Raw genomic sequence first — 17,390 nt, 5'->3', positions numbered from 1 at the left:
CACTGAGGCTGAGAATTGTGTTGTATGCATCAGAAGTCACAATCTACCCTCTAAGTGCTATGAGATAAAGCTGAAAATTAGCAAAATCAGAGTAGATGAAATAACTGCAGAATTACTGGGGTCTCCAAAGGTGTGAAAAACAAAACAATTACGTCTTAAAACCAGAATATTATAAAATGGACTATGTGATACTAGACAGTGAATGTATCACAGATCAGTAAAACAGCAACCTACAAGGTCAATGAGATCACAAAGTTGTTTTGGCTCAATGAAACAACTTGGAAAGGTAGAAGGAAAAAGATACTATTTGAAAATAGTGAAAGGAATTACTATAATAAAAATTCATATTTGAAAGATTAGAACCACATAACATTTTAAGAAGTTAAAGAAAAAGATTTTTTTTTACCCAAGTAATATATGAATCAAAGAAAAACACTATATATGAAATATGGTCATTTTACATTTAAAGGTGGGCTACGTATATAAATTAATTTACTATATAAAAAGGCTTTCATGCAAGAGAAGAAAAGTAATTCTCCTAGTACAAAAGAAGCTTAATTATATTAATATAAATGAGATTCCAGATCCAAAGACTAAACATTTTCATTCCTACCATAAATAAAAAATGTATTAAAAAATTATCCCCAATCATTATTATTGGCTATCAATGCAGAATTTAATACTACTAATACTACTAAAGAAAACAACTAGTGTTCTCTAGAATGTATAATTAGACATATGAAAGTTATTATTTTATAAAGTGATATTACCACATATATTGAATGTATAGATCCAAAGCATAGGCTCAACCACTAAAAAAATAAATCAATTACATCAAAGCCGACTTTTGAAATAGACACTGGCAATGGAGGGTATAAACTGTAGGAATTCTGAAAGAAAGAATTGCTTAAAATAATCAAAATACAAGGGGCTCTCTTTGCCAAAGTCTCTAATGAGAAAAGACCTATATTCATTTATGTAGCTTCTATAAATAAAGAGGAAAAGAGAAAGAAAGCCACCGGGTTAACAGAGGCTGACATATCATCTGTCACAGGAACCTTTATTTTTTAAGATTCTCTACATCACCCACGTTACTTTCTTTTAATTAACTAAAAAAAAGAAAAAGAAAAAAGAGGGTAAAAAGAAAAACCTGTGAATCATTCATAAATGAATGGAAAAAATTGTGAGAGCTCAGCTGGATATTCAGCAAGCTAGGGAAGGAGTTAACCCTCTCTTTATTTTAAATACTGCTGAGCCCATAAAAAGCCCAGGTTCACCTTCTTTGCCCTACACTGAGCTTATCCTCTTTGTATTTTATAACTCTTCAAGTCACTGTCTGTATTTAAGCTATCAGTGATTCATTTAACCATTTTATCAAGAGAGTTGTGCATACCTTGCACAACTCTCAGAACTGGGAGAATACGGATGAAAAAGACAATATCACAGTTCTCAAAAAGGAAAGAGAAGGGAGCAGGGGAAAAGGAGTCTGGAAATGTTACTTTTTAGGGCACCTACCTTGCACCAAGTAAGCACTACATTAGGCATTTTTTTAAAGTGCAGTTGGTTATTACACTAGATTATCTGTGATCAATCTGACACACACCTCCTCCTCGACAACCACCACCCACCATCACCTTACTCTGTCTAAAGCTGGAAACTACATTTCCCATAGTCCCCTTCCCTGTATAGTTCCATGTTAGTAACCTCAGATTTGAAACAGATAAGTAAAGTGAAAGCCATTTTTCTCAGGAGGTCATGGGAGTCAGGTGCTTGGGTTTTTCAGATACTGCAGACTTGCAGACCTTTCCATTAGCTCCCTCTTCACAGACCTGGCAGGCTATGGAAACTTCCCCCCAAACTCCCATTTCTCCACCCACTCAACAGTGCTCTTCACACTGAGATCTTCACCATCAAGTTCTCTGACCTAATGTCAGCTCCCACCACCTGTTCAGTGCTTCAGGACAGACATTTCATTGACAATTTCTCTGATGTTCAGCAGAGCTCCCTCCAACCCATGGTCACAGCTGTCTTGACATCCACACCCCTAGCTATGCCAACACTGGTATAAGCCCATAATTCTCCACAAAATCACTTCCATTTTCCCAACCAAACTCTTAGTCAGCAAGCTGCTGGAAGCATGGAGAGCCTGTGATTCTGGCCCAAGGAGAAGTGCCGGGAACAATTACTAGTAATCTTGTCTAGAAAGGCACCATAATAAAGTAGTTAAAAGTACAGGCTCAGGAGCTAGTTAAGTTTGATTCCTGGCTCTACCACTTGGAAGCTCTATGTCTTCAGGCAAGTTACTTAAACTCTTTGCCTTAGTTTCTCATCTGTAAGATGGCAATGATATTAGTAACTACTTCATAGGGTAGTTATGACAACTGAATTAATATAAAATACACAGTAAATAACAGATAAAAGTTAAATAAAAGTATGCTTTTCAACACTTTTTCTTCTTTAGACTTAGTCCTCTTACTTGTACCCAGTAATAAAAGAGAGATATTCGTTACTGAGACACTGAAATTCTGGAGATGGGATATCTGTGAGCCAATCTAAGAAGATGTTACAAAGTCATATCTCTGGAGCAGGAAACAATATGTGAAGAATTTTCTAGAACTAGATCATTCCTCTTTTACTTATTAATACTTGAATATTTCTATGTTTCTTGAATAATCCCCATACTACTTTTCCAATGGTTCACTGATCATTTTTTTCCTATTTTTTTGACAGATATATCAAAAGAAATGTCAGACAATCAAAGTTCAAAATATGTACACTTGTAATAAAGGTAGATTCAAGGCGTGTGAATTGGGTCAGGGAAGGGTAATCTTGGGAGGAAAGTCAAAGGAGACTTTAATTATGTTTTTGAATTCCCTACAACAAAAAAGTATTCACATATTAGTTTCATAGTTAAAATTTAGTTTAAAAATAATTCAAACATTCAGAATGAGAAATTAAAAAAAAATTGATGGTAACCTAACAATCAAATATGAGATAACATTAAACTATGAATCAGAGAGACTCTCCATGTTTATATAGGAAGAGTATTTTCTGAAAGCATAGTATTTTCATTCTTACACTTAGAAACAGCCCCTTTAATCCATTTTTTAAACACAAAATCTTTAGTGCCATAAATTTTTTCAAGTAACTTTTCTTGTTAATCTTTTTATCACCTTTGGATAGAAAAAAATCTAGGAGAAAAAAGTAGTACTGGGACTATTCACTTTGAAAAGCATCTATATCTTATTGAATCTACTGTCTCAAATATGCTGTATTCATTCAGATTTCTATAAATCCTTGTTAAGGAAACAAGAGTAGAATGAAATGAAAAATGACTTTCCTCAGTATCCAAATAATAAAAATATAGTAAGGTTTGCCGAAGTGTTCTATCCCCCGTTGCACTCTCTGGCCATGATAAATGGAAACTGCCTGTCAGCAGGAAGAAGTGGCTCCCATTCTTCTAAGAGCAGCCTTGTTTGGCACAAAGCAAGCACTGAAGCACAACGATTGAGTCTATGGGCCCATCTCTCTTCACACTGATCAAACCAAGTGAGCAAAGCAAAAAGATATTCGGTGCTTAATCAAAAAAGCTGAGATGCAATAAACCAAATGTTTTATTGTAGATTTGGAGTGATTAGTTAGGAAAGAAAAAAAATAGCAAAGAAAACCACAATGTACTTCTCCAGCTTCGCTCTCAATACAAAAATATACAATCTTTTTTCCCCCAGCAGGTTTTAGTATTCACAATTTGGAGGAAAAAAAGCAAAACAACACAGAAGAACAGCAAAATAAACATATACTAGTGGTTCATACATACACATGCTGTCAGTGTACTTATTGATTTTGCTGGTTTCTAGTTTTTTTTTCTTTTTGCTTGATTTTTTTAATATCAATTTCCTCAAGACAGAATAACTTACAAACATTTTATTAAATTCTACACTATTGTACTGTTATTGACAGAAATGATGCCAATGCTCTTGCACAAGCTTGAAAAGGAAAACTGTTCAAACTCAATTGAAAGTTCAAAGAAAAGTAGTGTTGAATCTCACATATAATGTGAATGAACTCAGTTATGAAAGTTAGTAAGTGGATATGTGCCTGGCTTCCCATAGATATCACTATGCTGTGGAAAGACACATGAACATTCTGGTATCAGATTAGAGCACCCCATTCCCAACTATGCTACCTAATAACCATGTGTTTTACAACAGTTCCACTTATACATCAATTAAATGTTCTTCTACAGACCTCAGAAAAGACACGAGTTCTTAATTTAGGTTATCTGCTTATTATCTGTAAGATCACAGTTATGTTACTCAAGCTTTCTGTGCCTTGGTTTCATTTTGAGTAAAATAGGAGTTATAATAGTTAAATACTAACTTACAAGGGGGAGTAGGATGGAAGATTAGCACAGTGTCTGGCATATGATGAGTCTTCAGCAAATGTTAGGTATCATTATTAGTAAACCATCTTATATAAAAGTAAGCTAAACTCCTACATCCTCTTTGACTTACCTACCTTTGAAAAATGTAATGAACTAAAATACCAATAGTCAAGCAGTAGAAAGAAATACAAAATAATAAAATGGTTGGATTTATTAGCAGTATGGCAAACAGAAGTTAAATTAATTGTAGCAATGTACCAGGATTTTACTCAAATATTGTAACATGTGAATCCCTTCCTTCTCCCTTTCACTTCCTTACTACCACCATGATGTTATTTTTAAATGTAAGGATACAAAGTATAAAAGGTAAGAACGTAATAGCAGGGGGTAAGAAAAACTACTCAACAAAAATAGGACTTCATCTATAGCAGCCCTGATTATTTCATAGTTTTGATCGTTCTTGAATAACTCCAAAGAGACAATTCTTCAAAAAAGACATTAAAATGCTGTGTGCTTCCATGTCTGACCGGGCAAGAGAAACAATAGAAAAAATAAACAAATGGGACTACATCAAACTAAAAAGCTTCTGCACAACAAAGGAAACCATCAACAAAACGAAAAGACAATCTAACAATTGGGAGAAGATGTTTGCAAACCATACATCTGATAAGGGGTTAATCTCCAAAATATATAAGGAACTCATGCATCTCAACAACAAAAAAACTAACAATTCAATTCAAAAATGGGCAAAAGACCTGAACAGACATTTCTCCAAAGAAGATATACAGATGGTCAACAGACACATGAAAAGATGTTCAAAATCATTAACTATCAGGGAAATCCAAATCAAAACTACAATGAGATATCACCTCATGCCCCTCAGAATGGCTATAATTAACAAGACAGGAAACAACATGTGTTGGAGAGGATGTGGAGAGAAGGGAACTCTCATACACTGCTGGTGGGAGTGCAAACTGGTGCAGCCACTATGGACAACAGTATGGAGATTCCTCAAAAAATCAAGCATAGAACTACCATATGATCCAGTTATTCCACTTTTGGGTATTTATCCAAAGAACTTGAAAACACCAATGCGTAAAGATACATGCACCCCTGTGTTCCTTGCAGCGTTATTCACAATAGCCAATACTTGGAAGCAACCTAAGTGCCCATCAAAGGACGAATGGATAAAGAAGCTGTGGTATATATACACAATGGAATACTACTCAGCCATAAGAAATGATGAAATCCAGTCATTTGTGACAACATGGATGGACATTGAGGGTATTATGCAAAGTGAAATAAGTCCGAGGGAGAAGGTTAAATACCGTATGATTTCCTTCTTTAAGTAGTAGATAATAACAACAACAAACAAACAAACACACAGAGACAGAGATTGGATTGGTGGTTACCAGAGGCGAAGGGGGGAGGGAGGAGGGTGAAAGGGATAATTCAGCACATGTGTGTGGTGATGGGTTGTAATTAGTATTTGGGTGGTGAACATGATGTAATCTATGCAGAAATAGAAGTATAATGACGTACACCTGAAATTTATACAATGTTATAAACCAATGTTACTGCAATAAACAAAAAATTTTTTAAAAAAATGCTGTGTGCTTAATTACACTGTAAAGTCTGAATTTTTAAAAATAAAATTCTTCTAACAGAATATCAATTCACATACCTCACAAAATGGATTATGGAAACAAGAGAAAAATCATTCTTACTGGCATGAAATAATCCAAAACTACTTTTCTAAAAAAACTGCTATCACTGGAACCCAAGGGAACATAACAAATTTAACAGAAATAGATAGACAGTCATAGAAAAAAGGATCATTTTTAACAGTTTTTTGAGACATATATTATTTTAAAATGAGAAATTAAAGCTTAAGGTACGTCATGAAGCCCATATGTCACGAAGGTAAAATTTTATTCAGAATTTTGATAGAATAATATGACTATTGTGAAATGAACCACACTTTGGCCAATGATGGCAGGAAAAACAAAAACTAACAAAAGCAAAAATATTATTATAAGAAATTTAAGGATGCAATATCCCAAAATATAATATATGTACTAAAATAAAAATTGTAATACTAGGAAGATACTAGGAACAACAACTTAAAAAAATTTTTAAAGGAAGAGATAAATCTGTTATTTATTGAGAAAGGTACTTGATTATACAAATCAGTAGGCAGTTTTATACCTGGACTCCCATAATTAACAGTGTGCTAAGAAAAGAAACTAGAGCGCCTCTTTTTTTTTTTTTTGAGGAAGTTTGGCCCTGTGCTAACATCTGCTGCCAATCTTCCTCTTTTTTTCTTTTTTCTCCCCAAAGTCCAAGTACATAGTTGTATATCACAGTTGTAGAGTTGTAGTTCTTCTATGTGGGAGGCCACCTCAGCATGGCTTGATGAGCGGTGAGTAGGTCCACGCCCAGGATCCAAACTGGCAAACCCCGGGCCGCTGAAGCGGAACACGCAAACTTAACCACTACACCACTGGGATGGCCCCTAAAGTGCCTCATTTTTAACCATTCCATCTAATAATTTAAAATGTTAATACAACTCTGAAAGAAAAATGATAGATAAAAAATTAATGTAACAATAGGAACTCAGCCTAAATGGTAAGATCAAGATTAAACTGACTGATCACTTTCTGCATCTCTCATTCTTACGTTCCTTGATCAGGTACCTGGCCAACTGAACATGCTCATTAAAGGTTTTCTGAATTGCTGTATGGAAGGAAGGGAGGGAAGAAGGAAGGAAAAAAGTAAGAGTAATAATCATAAATGTCATCTAGATAGTTATTTTCAAACTTTAGTCTGCATAACAATAACACTTAAGAAGTCTGCTTAGCCCAACTCCCTAATTCTAATTCATTAGCTCTAGGATGGATCCAAACTCTACATTTCCACAAACACCCCAGGTGATCCTGATGAAAGTAATCCATGGGCTCTAGAACACCGTTTCCAAAGCTGGTACTACACAATACTCTATGCTACAATAAAAAATGCGTCTTGAAAAACCTGCTCTTTGATAAAATAAGCTAGGAAAAAGGATAAATAAGGAAAAGTAATCATTTTTCTAAGCAGTGGTATTTCTCAGAGCTTCAATATGCATTTGAATTCCCCCAAGAGACAAAACAATCAAACTATATTTCCTAAAATTATTGGCCATGAAATCCTTTCTTGTGTTTTATCCACCAATATCTACAAGAAGACTAAAACTTCTACACAGAAAAACTAGAGACAAAGAATAAGAGGAAAGGAACTGGATTAAATTAGAAAATTTAAAAGCTTCCTTATAATTCTAGGCTGGAGAAGCAGAGAGGCAAATTAGAAAAAAATAGGATCCTCTTTTATCTTAAGTAATACTAAACTGTGGGCACATAAATGTCACTATAATATTTTCAACATTTCCTTCTATATGATAACTCCGAAGTCAAGAAGATAATACTGGTCCTAAAGAATTTTTTAAACAATAAACTCGAAAAAAATGTGTCATAAGCGGATAATCTTTGTAGGCATAAACATATGAAGTAATAATAGCTTTTCTCTAAGATTTTAAGATAGCTGCAGATATTGGCATCAAACAGTTACAGAAAATATTTTAGAAACACAACTACCAGGCTTATTTAAAAAAGGAAAATTCTCTCTAGTTCATTTGTAAACAAGATATATTTGTGAAGACTAAAAAGTGTTTTAAACTAGTGGGAATTATAAATAAAACTATTTCAAGTTGACCAATTTAGAGCACCCCAAATTAACTATTTCAACTATCTAAGAGATAACAATTCCTAGATTTGCCTCATCAATTTCAAATAAGCCCATAATACAAAACTGAATGAAACAATCTAGGTGACTTCTCTTGAATAAGATCTTTTAAACGATTACAATACAGATGGTTACTATGAATTAAAGAAAACTGTTACTTTAAGGAAAAAAATAAAGACTCTATAAACAGGTAACAAAATGAAGGATGACAACTAACCCTAAAAGTATCTTTACCTCTTCCTCAGGGGAAGGCAGATTTTTGAAAAGTGCCTCCCTTGGTTCAAGGTAAGAAAGTAAAAAATGTCTCCCCTAAGAATTCATAACTGCAAGCCAGCCCTCACGGGTTTGGAGCAGAAATTCACACTACTCGTATAATGGAAAAGACACACACGCCAAACTTATTTAAAATAATCTTAGGTTGTCAGAGTTCCCAGGCATCTGGTAATAACAAATATAAATGCTTTCTGAAAGAAGTTCTTTAAACTCTGACCTCAAAGAATTTTCAATGAGAAATAGGCTAACAATCTGATGGAAAAGACTTGCATAAACCTTACATATACATTTCCTAGAAAAGGAAATACAACTGACCAAAAATATACAAATAGGGGCCGGCCTGGTGGCGCAGCGGTTAAGTGCATGTGCTCCACTTCGGCAGCCCAGGGTTCGCCTGTTCAGATCCCAGGCACGCACCAACGCACAGCCTGTCTAAGCCATGCTGTGGCAGCAGCCCATATAAAGTAGAGGAAGATGGGCACAGATACTAGCCCAGGGCCAGTCTTCCTCAGCAAAAAGAGGAGGATTGGCATCGCATGTTAGCTCAGGGCTGATCTTCCTCACACACACACACACACAAAATACAAATAGATGCTCGAAGTCTTTGTATTGAGGGAAATGCAAAATAAAATGATGATATATTATTTTACATGTATCACATTGGAAAGCATAAAAACATTGGACAAAACAAGTTTGGGAGCAACAGTCACATTATTCGTTGCTGTGTGAACAAACTTTTGGGACTCCTCTCCCTGATCTCACAGGCGAATCTAACAAGTGAGCTGCACAGGCTTCAAGTCAGTACAAAAATCCATGCTGTACTGTGAAGCAGCCACATAGGCCACCTTAGGCCTGTGTTAGAGTGACTTTGCAACCTCACACATCATGACTGAAGACACCAGCTGGGGAGATCAACAACAGGAAAAGAAAAAGGGTACTCTGCTCTCACATTCCCCAGCTGCATTTCTTAGAGAATGATGAAAAAATAACGACCCTGGTCCTTGCCTCCCTCCACACATAGATAACATCAACATTGCAAACCTTGTTTGATGTGTAATCAAAAAGTTCTTGTTTATCTTATCTTTGAAGTATATGAATATTAGATGTGCAAGCACATCTTTCTTGCACATACACTTTCTTGCACATACACTGCTTTGTTAAAAAGTATATAAACTGCACTCAGATCTGTAGACCTCAGGGTAGTTCCTCAGAATACTCTCTTGGACTGTTGCCTGGGACTTGAGTTCCTCACTTTGATTACTGAATAAACTCCTTCATTTAACCTTTACTTAGACTCTACTTCAGTCGACAGCTGGTAAGACTGCAAACTGGTTTCAAAAACACTGGAATCATCCAGAAAAACTGAAGATGCACATATCCTATAACTAAGCAAATATACATCTTGGTATATACCCTAAGTCCTTGTTATTACTGCAGGAGACATTTACAAAAATATTTAAAATAGAGTTGTTCACAAAAGAAAAAAGATGGAAACAGCAAAACTGCCAATCTAGAGAAGAAAAGATAAATAATGATCTATTCTCTCAATTAAAAACTACACATTAGTGAAAATAAATGAACTAAAACTATACAGATCAGCACGTATGAATCAAATCAACATAATGTTGAGCACAGTATCAAATAAAAGAAAAAAGTTGACTCCATTCATATAAAATTCAAAACCTACAAAACTCCGTATTACTTATAAATATGTACATTTGAAGTGTAATTATAAAAAAAGAAGAGAATGAGAAATATAAAGTTGAGGAAGGAGGTGACCTCTGTCTGGGCTAGCTGGAATGTGATTACCGAGGGATTCACAGTGGACTTCAAAGGCTTTGGTAATGTTCTATTTTTGAAGTGGGTTGGTGGATACAATGGGTGTTCATTACTCTTATGCTTTAAGTTGAACATATAAACTATAAATTCTCAGGTATGTATGATATATAACAATAAACTCTTAAGAATAACCAATAGCAATATACATGTTCCTTTTTTTGACTCCTAAGTATATGTTCACCCTTCGTCTTTCTCACTTCTTAAATTCTGGCCTCAGTATTCTGTGATGACTACGATAAATAGGGAATAAATTACCGTGTTTCTGATTGGAATCTTCTTAGGTTCTGGAGGCATATCCTGTGGAACAAATTTCACTGGTTCCTTAATCTGCCTCCTTGATCGTTTGGTCCCATCGGGCAAGGTTTCCATGGCCATGTCTGCTTCCATGTCACTGCTCCCTGCCTGGTCACATTCTGAACACTGCCTACATAAAGAAAAAAACATAAGCTCATACATTTATTTTTACTTTCTAGCATTAGCTATGGTGTCTATAAATACAAAATTCAGGTATATGTGAAGAATATATAAAAATATACATGGGAATATGTGACCACAGAGTATACAATGACTATATATACAAAAGGTCACATACACTCCGATAAGAATGACAACAGTGAATATAATATATAAAGCAATTCCATATATTCCTATAAGTATCGTAAGAACATGTACAATAATGCTGCATGTTTAAGGGAACCAATGTAAGAGATTTAGCACTGATTAAAAAGGTAGCTTTCTTTGGAACTCATGACTTTTCCTTAAGAGACATACACTGTTTCACCTGAAATCAAAGTCATTCCTTGACCCTGACTTTACTCCTTGTCACAGCTATAATCTTTTAATCTTAGTTAAAGATAAGCCATGCTGAAGACACCAACTAAGAAAACTCTGTAGAAACAGACTCTAAGAAGTGTTGAAAAAAATAAATGAATCATTTTAATTGGTGGCCCACACTACTTATAAAAGAGGAAATATATATTTACTTATTAAAAGAATTGCTTAAGCAGCATTTTAAAAAATGGAGGAGGGGGAAGATGGCAGAGTAGAAAGCAACAGGACTCTGTCTCTCCTAGAAAACAACCGCACTGGCAGAATCTGTCTGATGTAACTTTCGGAACTCTGGAATCTATTGAAGGCTTGCAACTTGCAGGGAAAGGCTTGCACAGGTAAAATGCAATTAGTTTCAGTCAATTTCAGCTCTTAGTACAGTAGCAGCTACCCATCCCAAGCTATATGGCAGGCAGTTGTGCACACGGTCCTACAGTCGCTTGCACACAGCTGTTAAGTGCCAGTGTAGACAAAACAAACCCTTTCCTCCAAATACTGGGGATCTGTGCTCTGATTGCTGACTGCTGCTTCTGATCACAGAAGTGCAGACAAAGAGGTGGATGACCTCACTCTATTATTGCAACCCCCTCCCCCTCAGGCTGAAGAGACTTGCAGGACTTAAAAGACTGGCAGTCTTCATCCCTCACCTTCATTTTTCTCTTTTTCTCCTTTTGGGAGCAAGACATTAAAGACTAGAACATTCAAAAGTAAGTGCATATACAGGAAAAATTAGAAAGTGACTACTCCTACCCAGGGAAAGGCTCAGAAAAGATATGAGAAGACAGTAAGTTTACACCTCAGGCTGATCCTCAGCACGGATACAGCCTAGAACAATAACAAACAAACAAACAACAACAAAAATATGTAACAAAACACAGCAAACCCTTGGGATGGAGGAGAAGCTAATCTCTGCAGTTACCACATTATTAAATTCAAATGTCCAGTTTTTGACAAAAAAACACAGGACATACAAAGAAACAGGAAACTATGGCCCATTTAAGGAAAAAAAAGTTAAGTAACAGAAGCTATCCAGAAGATGACCTGATGGCAGATATACAAGACAAAGACTTAAAAATAACTGTTTTAAAGATGCTCAATGAACTAAAGGAGGTTGTGGAGAAAGTCAAGAAAATAACATATGAACCAAATGGAAATATCAATGAAGACAGAGAAAACCTAAAAATAAACCAAAAAGAAATTCTGGAGCTAAAAAGTACAATAACTAAAATGAAAAATTCATTAGTGTGATTAAAAGGCAAATTTGAGCAGGCAGAAGAATGAGCAAACTTGAAGATAGGACAGTGGAAATTATCAAGTCTGAGGAAGAGAAAGAAAAAAGACTGAAGAAAAGTGAACAGAGGCTAAGGGACACCTGGGACATCAACCAGCAAACTAACAGTCGCATTGCAGAAGTCCCAGAAGAAGAAAGAAAGGAGCAGAGACAATGTTTGAAGAAATAATGACTGAAAACTTCCCAAATTTGATGAAACAAATGAATATAAACATCCAAAATCTCAACAAACACCAAGTAAGATAAATTCAAAGAGTCTCACACCAAGTCACATTATAATCAAACTTTCCTAAGAGAAAGACACGGGATCTTGAAAGCAGAAAGAGAGAAGTTCAGAATCAACACACACAAGGGATCCTTAATATCAGCAGATTTCTCATCAGAAACTTTGGAGGCCAGAAGGCAATGGGTCAATATATTCAGTGTTAAAAAAAAAAAACAAAAAACTATCAACCTAGAATCCTATGTCCACCAAAACTGTGCTTCAAAAGTGAAAGAGAAATTAAGACAGTCCCAGACAAAAAAAAGCTGAGGAAGCTCATTATCACTAGACTTGTCCTGCAAGAAATGCTCAAGAGTCCTGCAGGGTGAAAAAAAGGACACTAGAGAGTAAGTAACTCAGAGCCATGTAAAGAAATAAAAGTCTCAATAAAGATTAATACATGGTCAATTATAAAAGCCAATATTACTGTAACAATGGATTGTAACTACACTTTTTGTTTTTCACATAAGAGACTAATATACATTGGAAAAAAAAATTTATTACCTAAAAGCTAGTGTTATTGTAACTTTGGCTTGTAAGTCCACATGTTGAAGGCAGATTTGAATAAACATTTCTCCAAAGAAGATACACAAATGGCTAACGGGCACATGAAAAGATGCTCAACATCACTAATTATTAAGGAAATGAAAATTAAAACTATTAGGATGACTACTATCAGAAAAAAAAAACAAAAAACAGAAAATAACAAGCGTTGACAAGGATGAGGAAAAACTGGAACCCTTGTGCACTATTGGTGGGAACATAAAATGATGGTACGGCCACTTTGGAAAACAGTATGGTGGTTCCTCAAAAAACTAAAAATAGAATTACCATATAACCCATCAATTCCACTTCTGGGTATATATCCAAAAGAACTGAAAGCAGAGTCTCGATGAGATATTTGTACACCCATGTTCACAGCAGCACTATTCACAAAAGCTAAAATGTGAGAGCAATCCAAGTGCCCACTGACAGATGAATGGATAAACAAAATATGGTATACACATACAATGGAATATTGTTTAGCTTTAAGAAAGAAGGAAATTCTGTAATATGCTACAACATGGATGAACCTTGAGGACATTATGCTGAGTGAAATAAGCCAGTCACAGAAAGACAAATACTGCATGATTCCATTTACATGAAGTACTTAAGAATAGTCAAAATCATGAGACAGAAAGTAGAACGGTGGTTGCCAGGGGCCGGAGGGAGGGAGGGAGGGAGGGAGGCATGAGGAGTTATTGTTTAATGGGTACAGAGTTTCAATTTTACAAGATGAAAAACGCTATAGAGATGGATGGTGGTGATGGCTGTACGCTATTAATGTATTTAATACCCCTGAACTATACTACTTAAAAGTGATTGAGAGGACAAATTTTATGTCATATGTATTTTGCCACAATAAAAATATTACTAATATGTTTTTTCAAATTTTAAGAGATTATTAAAACTGACACTTCAATCTAGACCAATGCTGTCCAATAGAACTTTATATGATGTTAGAATTATCGATATCTCCACTGTCCAATACAGTAGACCTTATATAGCCATTGAATACTTGTAATGTGGCTAATGTGACTGAAGAACTGATTTTTAAATTTAAATTTTAATTAACTTAAATTCAAATAGCCACACATGGCTAGTGGCTAACATCTGGACAGGAGGAGTCTACACAATGACTGTCGGAAATCTTTATATTGCCATTTAAAAACACCCATTTCAAAAAATTCATAACAAGTTGTTAGAAGTAAATTTTTTTCACATATTTTCTTCAAATTTAAAAGAATGATCAGAAAGTAATTCTCTGAAAGTCTAATTTATAGTATTTTCTTTATAAAAATGATTATAATGCATAAAATTATATCTGATATTTAGTTTACATACGTGTTTATATCAGTACCATTCTTGAATGCAACTTATAATTCTCTTAAGTATTTTCCAAGATCTCTTACCATTTGAATTCATGCTCCATCAAAATTCACATCACTCACTCATTAATAAACTTAATATCAAAGTAATTCTTATTTTTAAAAAGTAACAGCTTTAAATTTTGAACTCCAATAACAGCGTTAAATACAAAGTACCATTTGTGTTGCTAATACAAATACATTAATTGCTAAAATGCAAATTAATATTTAAGGTATTAATTTTAATATGTTAAATTTATTTAAGTAAAATTGTTGAATGAAAATGTTAACACTAAAAAAATTGGCCAGTAAGAGGAAAAAAAAGGGAGTAATTTATCATGTGGTACTTAAAAATTTTTACATGTCTACTGCCAGAACAACCAAGCTTTTATTCCTTCGATTCATAGATTACCATCAAAATAAAAATACAGCTAAAGTATAATACACTAAATTGCTCCTGTTTTGTCCCATGTGAAAAGGTAAAGGCTGGTATGAGAAGTGAACACCTGACGGATCCTTCTAATTGAAATAAGTATATTTTGAAATAATCTATTGGAAGTCTTAAATTGAGAAAACCCCACAAATGTTAGATATTACTAGCAAATAATAATAAACACAACAACCATCAAAACGGAAACGCCTATAGAAAGATATCAAATCATATCACATAAAAGAATCAGTTCCTTGCCTTTACAGCATGTAATCTTAACACTAAGTGATCATTTCTACCACTTGAAGTGAAATGTAGTCAGTTTCTCAGACAGTTCCAATTCACTTTTAACACACATGAATTTCTGGGATATAGAAACAAGTACCTTTTTAGGATGAATCACTGTTTTGTTTTTTGTTTTTTGTAATGAATTATTTCCCCCTTCGTTTCTCATTTTGTAACTATATCCCTTGTCAGGACATTCTCTAACTTCTCATGCTCATTTTCATCCCTACGAAAATACATTTAGGTGACACAGAAACTTGCTTTAGAGCACTCAGATAATAGAAATGTTATGCCCCAAATACATAAAACATTGAAGAACTCAGAAAATCAAAACAAAATGTAACTGCCAACGCAGAAATTTATCTATTCCTATCTCAAGATAACTACCACAGGGCACTTGCAGTACACGGAGTCAACACAGACGGACACCCTACTTGCAACCTTTTCAACAATCTATTAAACATTTTGGTCTCCATCTTATAAATATCCTTTAAGATATGAAAAAGCACCTCTGCTACATTAATCATTACACAAGTTCCTAAGAAATAATAACCTAGGATAAAGCCATGCCTGTCTAATTCAATGAAATTAAACAATATTTGGGGGGAAAGTCATGATTATCCTTCATAATGTCAAAACACATACCTGGCTTCTTTTAATAACCCACTAAGCTGCCATTATCCATGAATTTAGCTAACCTCACCTTAATCCTGTATACTTTTACTTAATATATATTCTACTAAGGAAAAGAATCCTATAATTTATAATTCCCATTCATAATACTAAAGATAACCTTAAGTAATCAAAACATTCAATTACGTAAAAATGGATTTTAAAGTATAAATAATAAAAATTTATGTCAAGAATTTATACAAAAGAACAACCTTCATACTGAAATACCAAGAGATTTTTTTCAATTTGCTATAACTTCCTTCATCTCCGGTACTATACACTACAAGGTATGTTCAGAATGATTACCCAAGGGGGTTTTAAAAATCTTAATTACTAAAGAAAAATAATTTTATTGTACAATAATGCTAAGATAAGGAAGTATACTAATTTAATTTATAGAGAATTTTATTTGCATAAGTCAAAGAAAAAGGATTCTATGAATGTTTAAACGTAATAAATCCAGTAACCCTCTATTTCCCAAATATTATATTTAATTCTTTTTCTTTTTTCTCCTTTCCAAATTACCTCTTTCAACCTTCAAAGATTCCACACCATAGTTTTTTTCTTATATCTAAGCCTTTTCCCGTGCTTTCCCCTCTTTTTAGAGGAAAATCTTTACAGGTGCCTATATAAAACTTCACCAGGGAAATATAAACGAAAACCACAATAAAACCACCTCAAACCTGTTAGAATAGATGTCATCAGAAAGACAAGAGATAACAAGTGTTGGAAAGGATGTGGAGAAAAGGGAACCCTTATACATTGTTAGTGGGAATGTAAATTGGTGCAGCCAATAAGGAAAACAGTATGAAGATTCCCCAGAAAATTAAAAATAGAATTACCATATGATCCAGCAATTCCTTCTGGGTATATATCCAAAGGAAACAAAATTACTATTTTGAAAAGATATCTGCACTCCCATGTTCACTGCAGCATTATTTACAACAGCCAAGTCATGGAAACAATCGGCGTCCATTGACGGATAAACACATAAAGAAAATGTGGTGTATATATACATACAACGGAATATTATTCGGCCATTAAAAAAAACGAAATCTTGCCATTTGCAATAACATGGATGGACCTTGAGGGCATTATGCTAAATGAATAAATTAAGGGGAAATACTGTATGATTCACTTATATGTGGAATAGTAAATATAAAAAACTCATAGATACAGAGAACAGATGGGTGGTTGCCAGAGGCAGAGGGTCAGGGGCAGGGGCGAAATGGGTAAAGGTGGTCAAAAAGTACAAACTTCCAGTTATAAGATAAATAAGTCCTAGGGATGTAATGTACAGCATGGTGACTATAGTTAACAACACTGTATTGTATATTTGAAAGTTGCTAAGTGACTAGATCTTAAAAAGTTCTCATCATAAGAAAAAAATTTATAACTATGTGTGATAGATGTTACCTAGACTTACTGTGGTAATCATTTCA

General features: G+C 34.4%; 1 protein-coding gene across 6 annotated transcripts in view; it reads right to left on the bottom strand.

Annotated features, from left to right (window-relative positions):
* Positions 1-17,390, bottom strand: part of PHF14 (PHD finger protein 14) — a 187,839-nt gene that overhangs the window by 109,809 nt on the left and 60,640 nt on the right. For all 6 annotated transcript variants that reach the window (XM_087425490.1, XM_087425554.1, XM_087425615.1 and 3 more), the window contains exon 14: positions 10,529-10,697. In XM_087425490.1, the coding sequence (XP_087281616.1) occupies positions 10,529-10,697 (169 nt within the window). The remainder of the gene's footprint in view (positions 1-10,528; positions 10,698-17,390) is intronic.

This window comes from Ceratotherium simum, chromosome 1 (genome assembly GCF_057802395.1).
Source record: "Ceratotherium simum simum isolate JZ-2026a chromosome 1, ASM5780239v1, whole genome shotgun sequence".
Lineage (NCBI taxonomy): Eukaryota > Metazoa > Chordata > Mammalia > Perissodactyla > Rhinocerotidae > Ceratotherium > Ceratotherium simum.
Note: the sequence above shows the minus strand (reverse complement) of the source record. Positions and strands in the feature narration are given on the sequence as shown.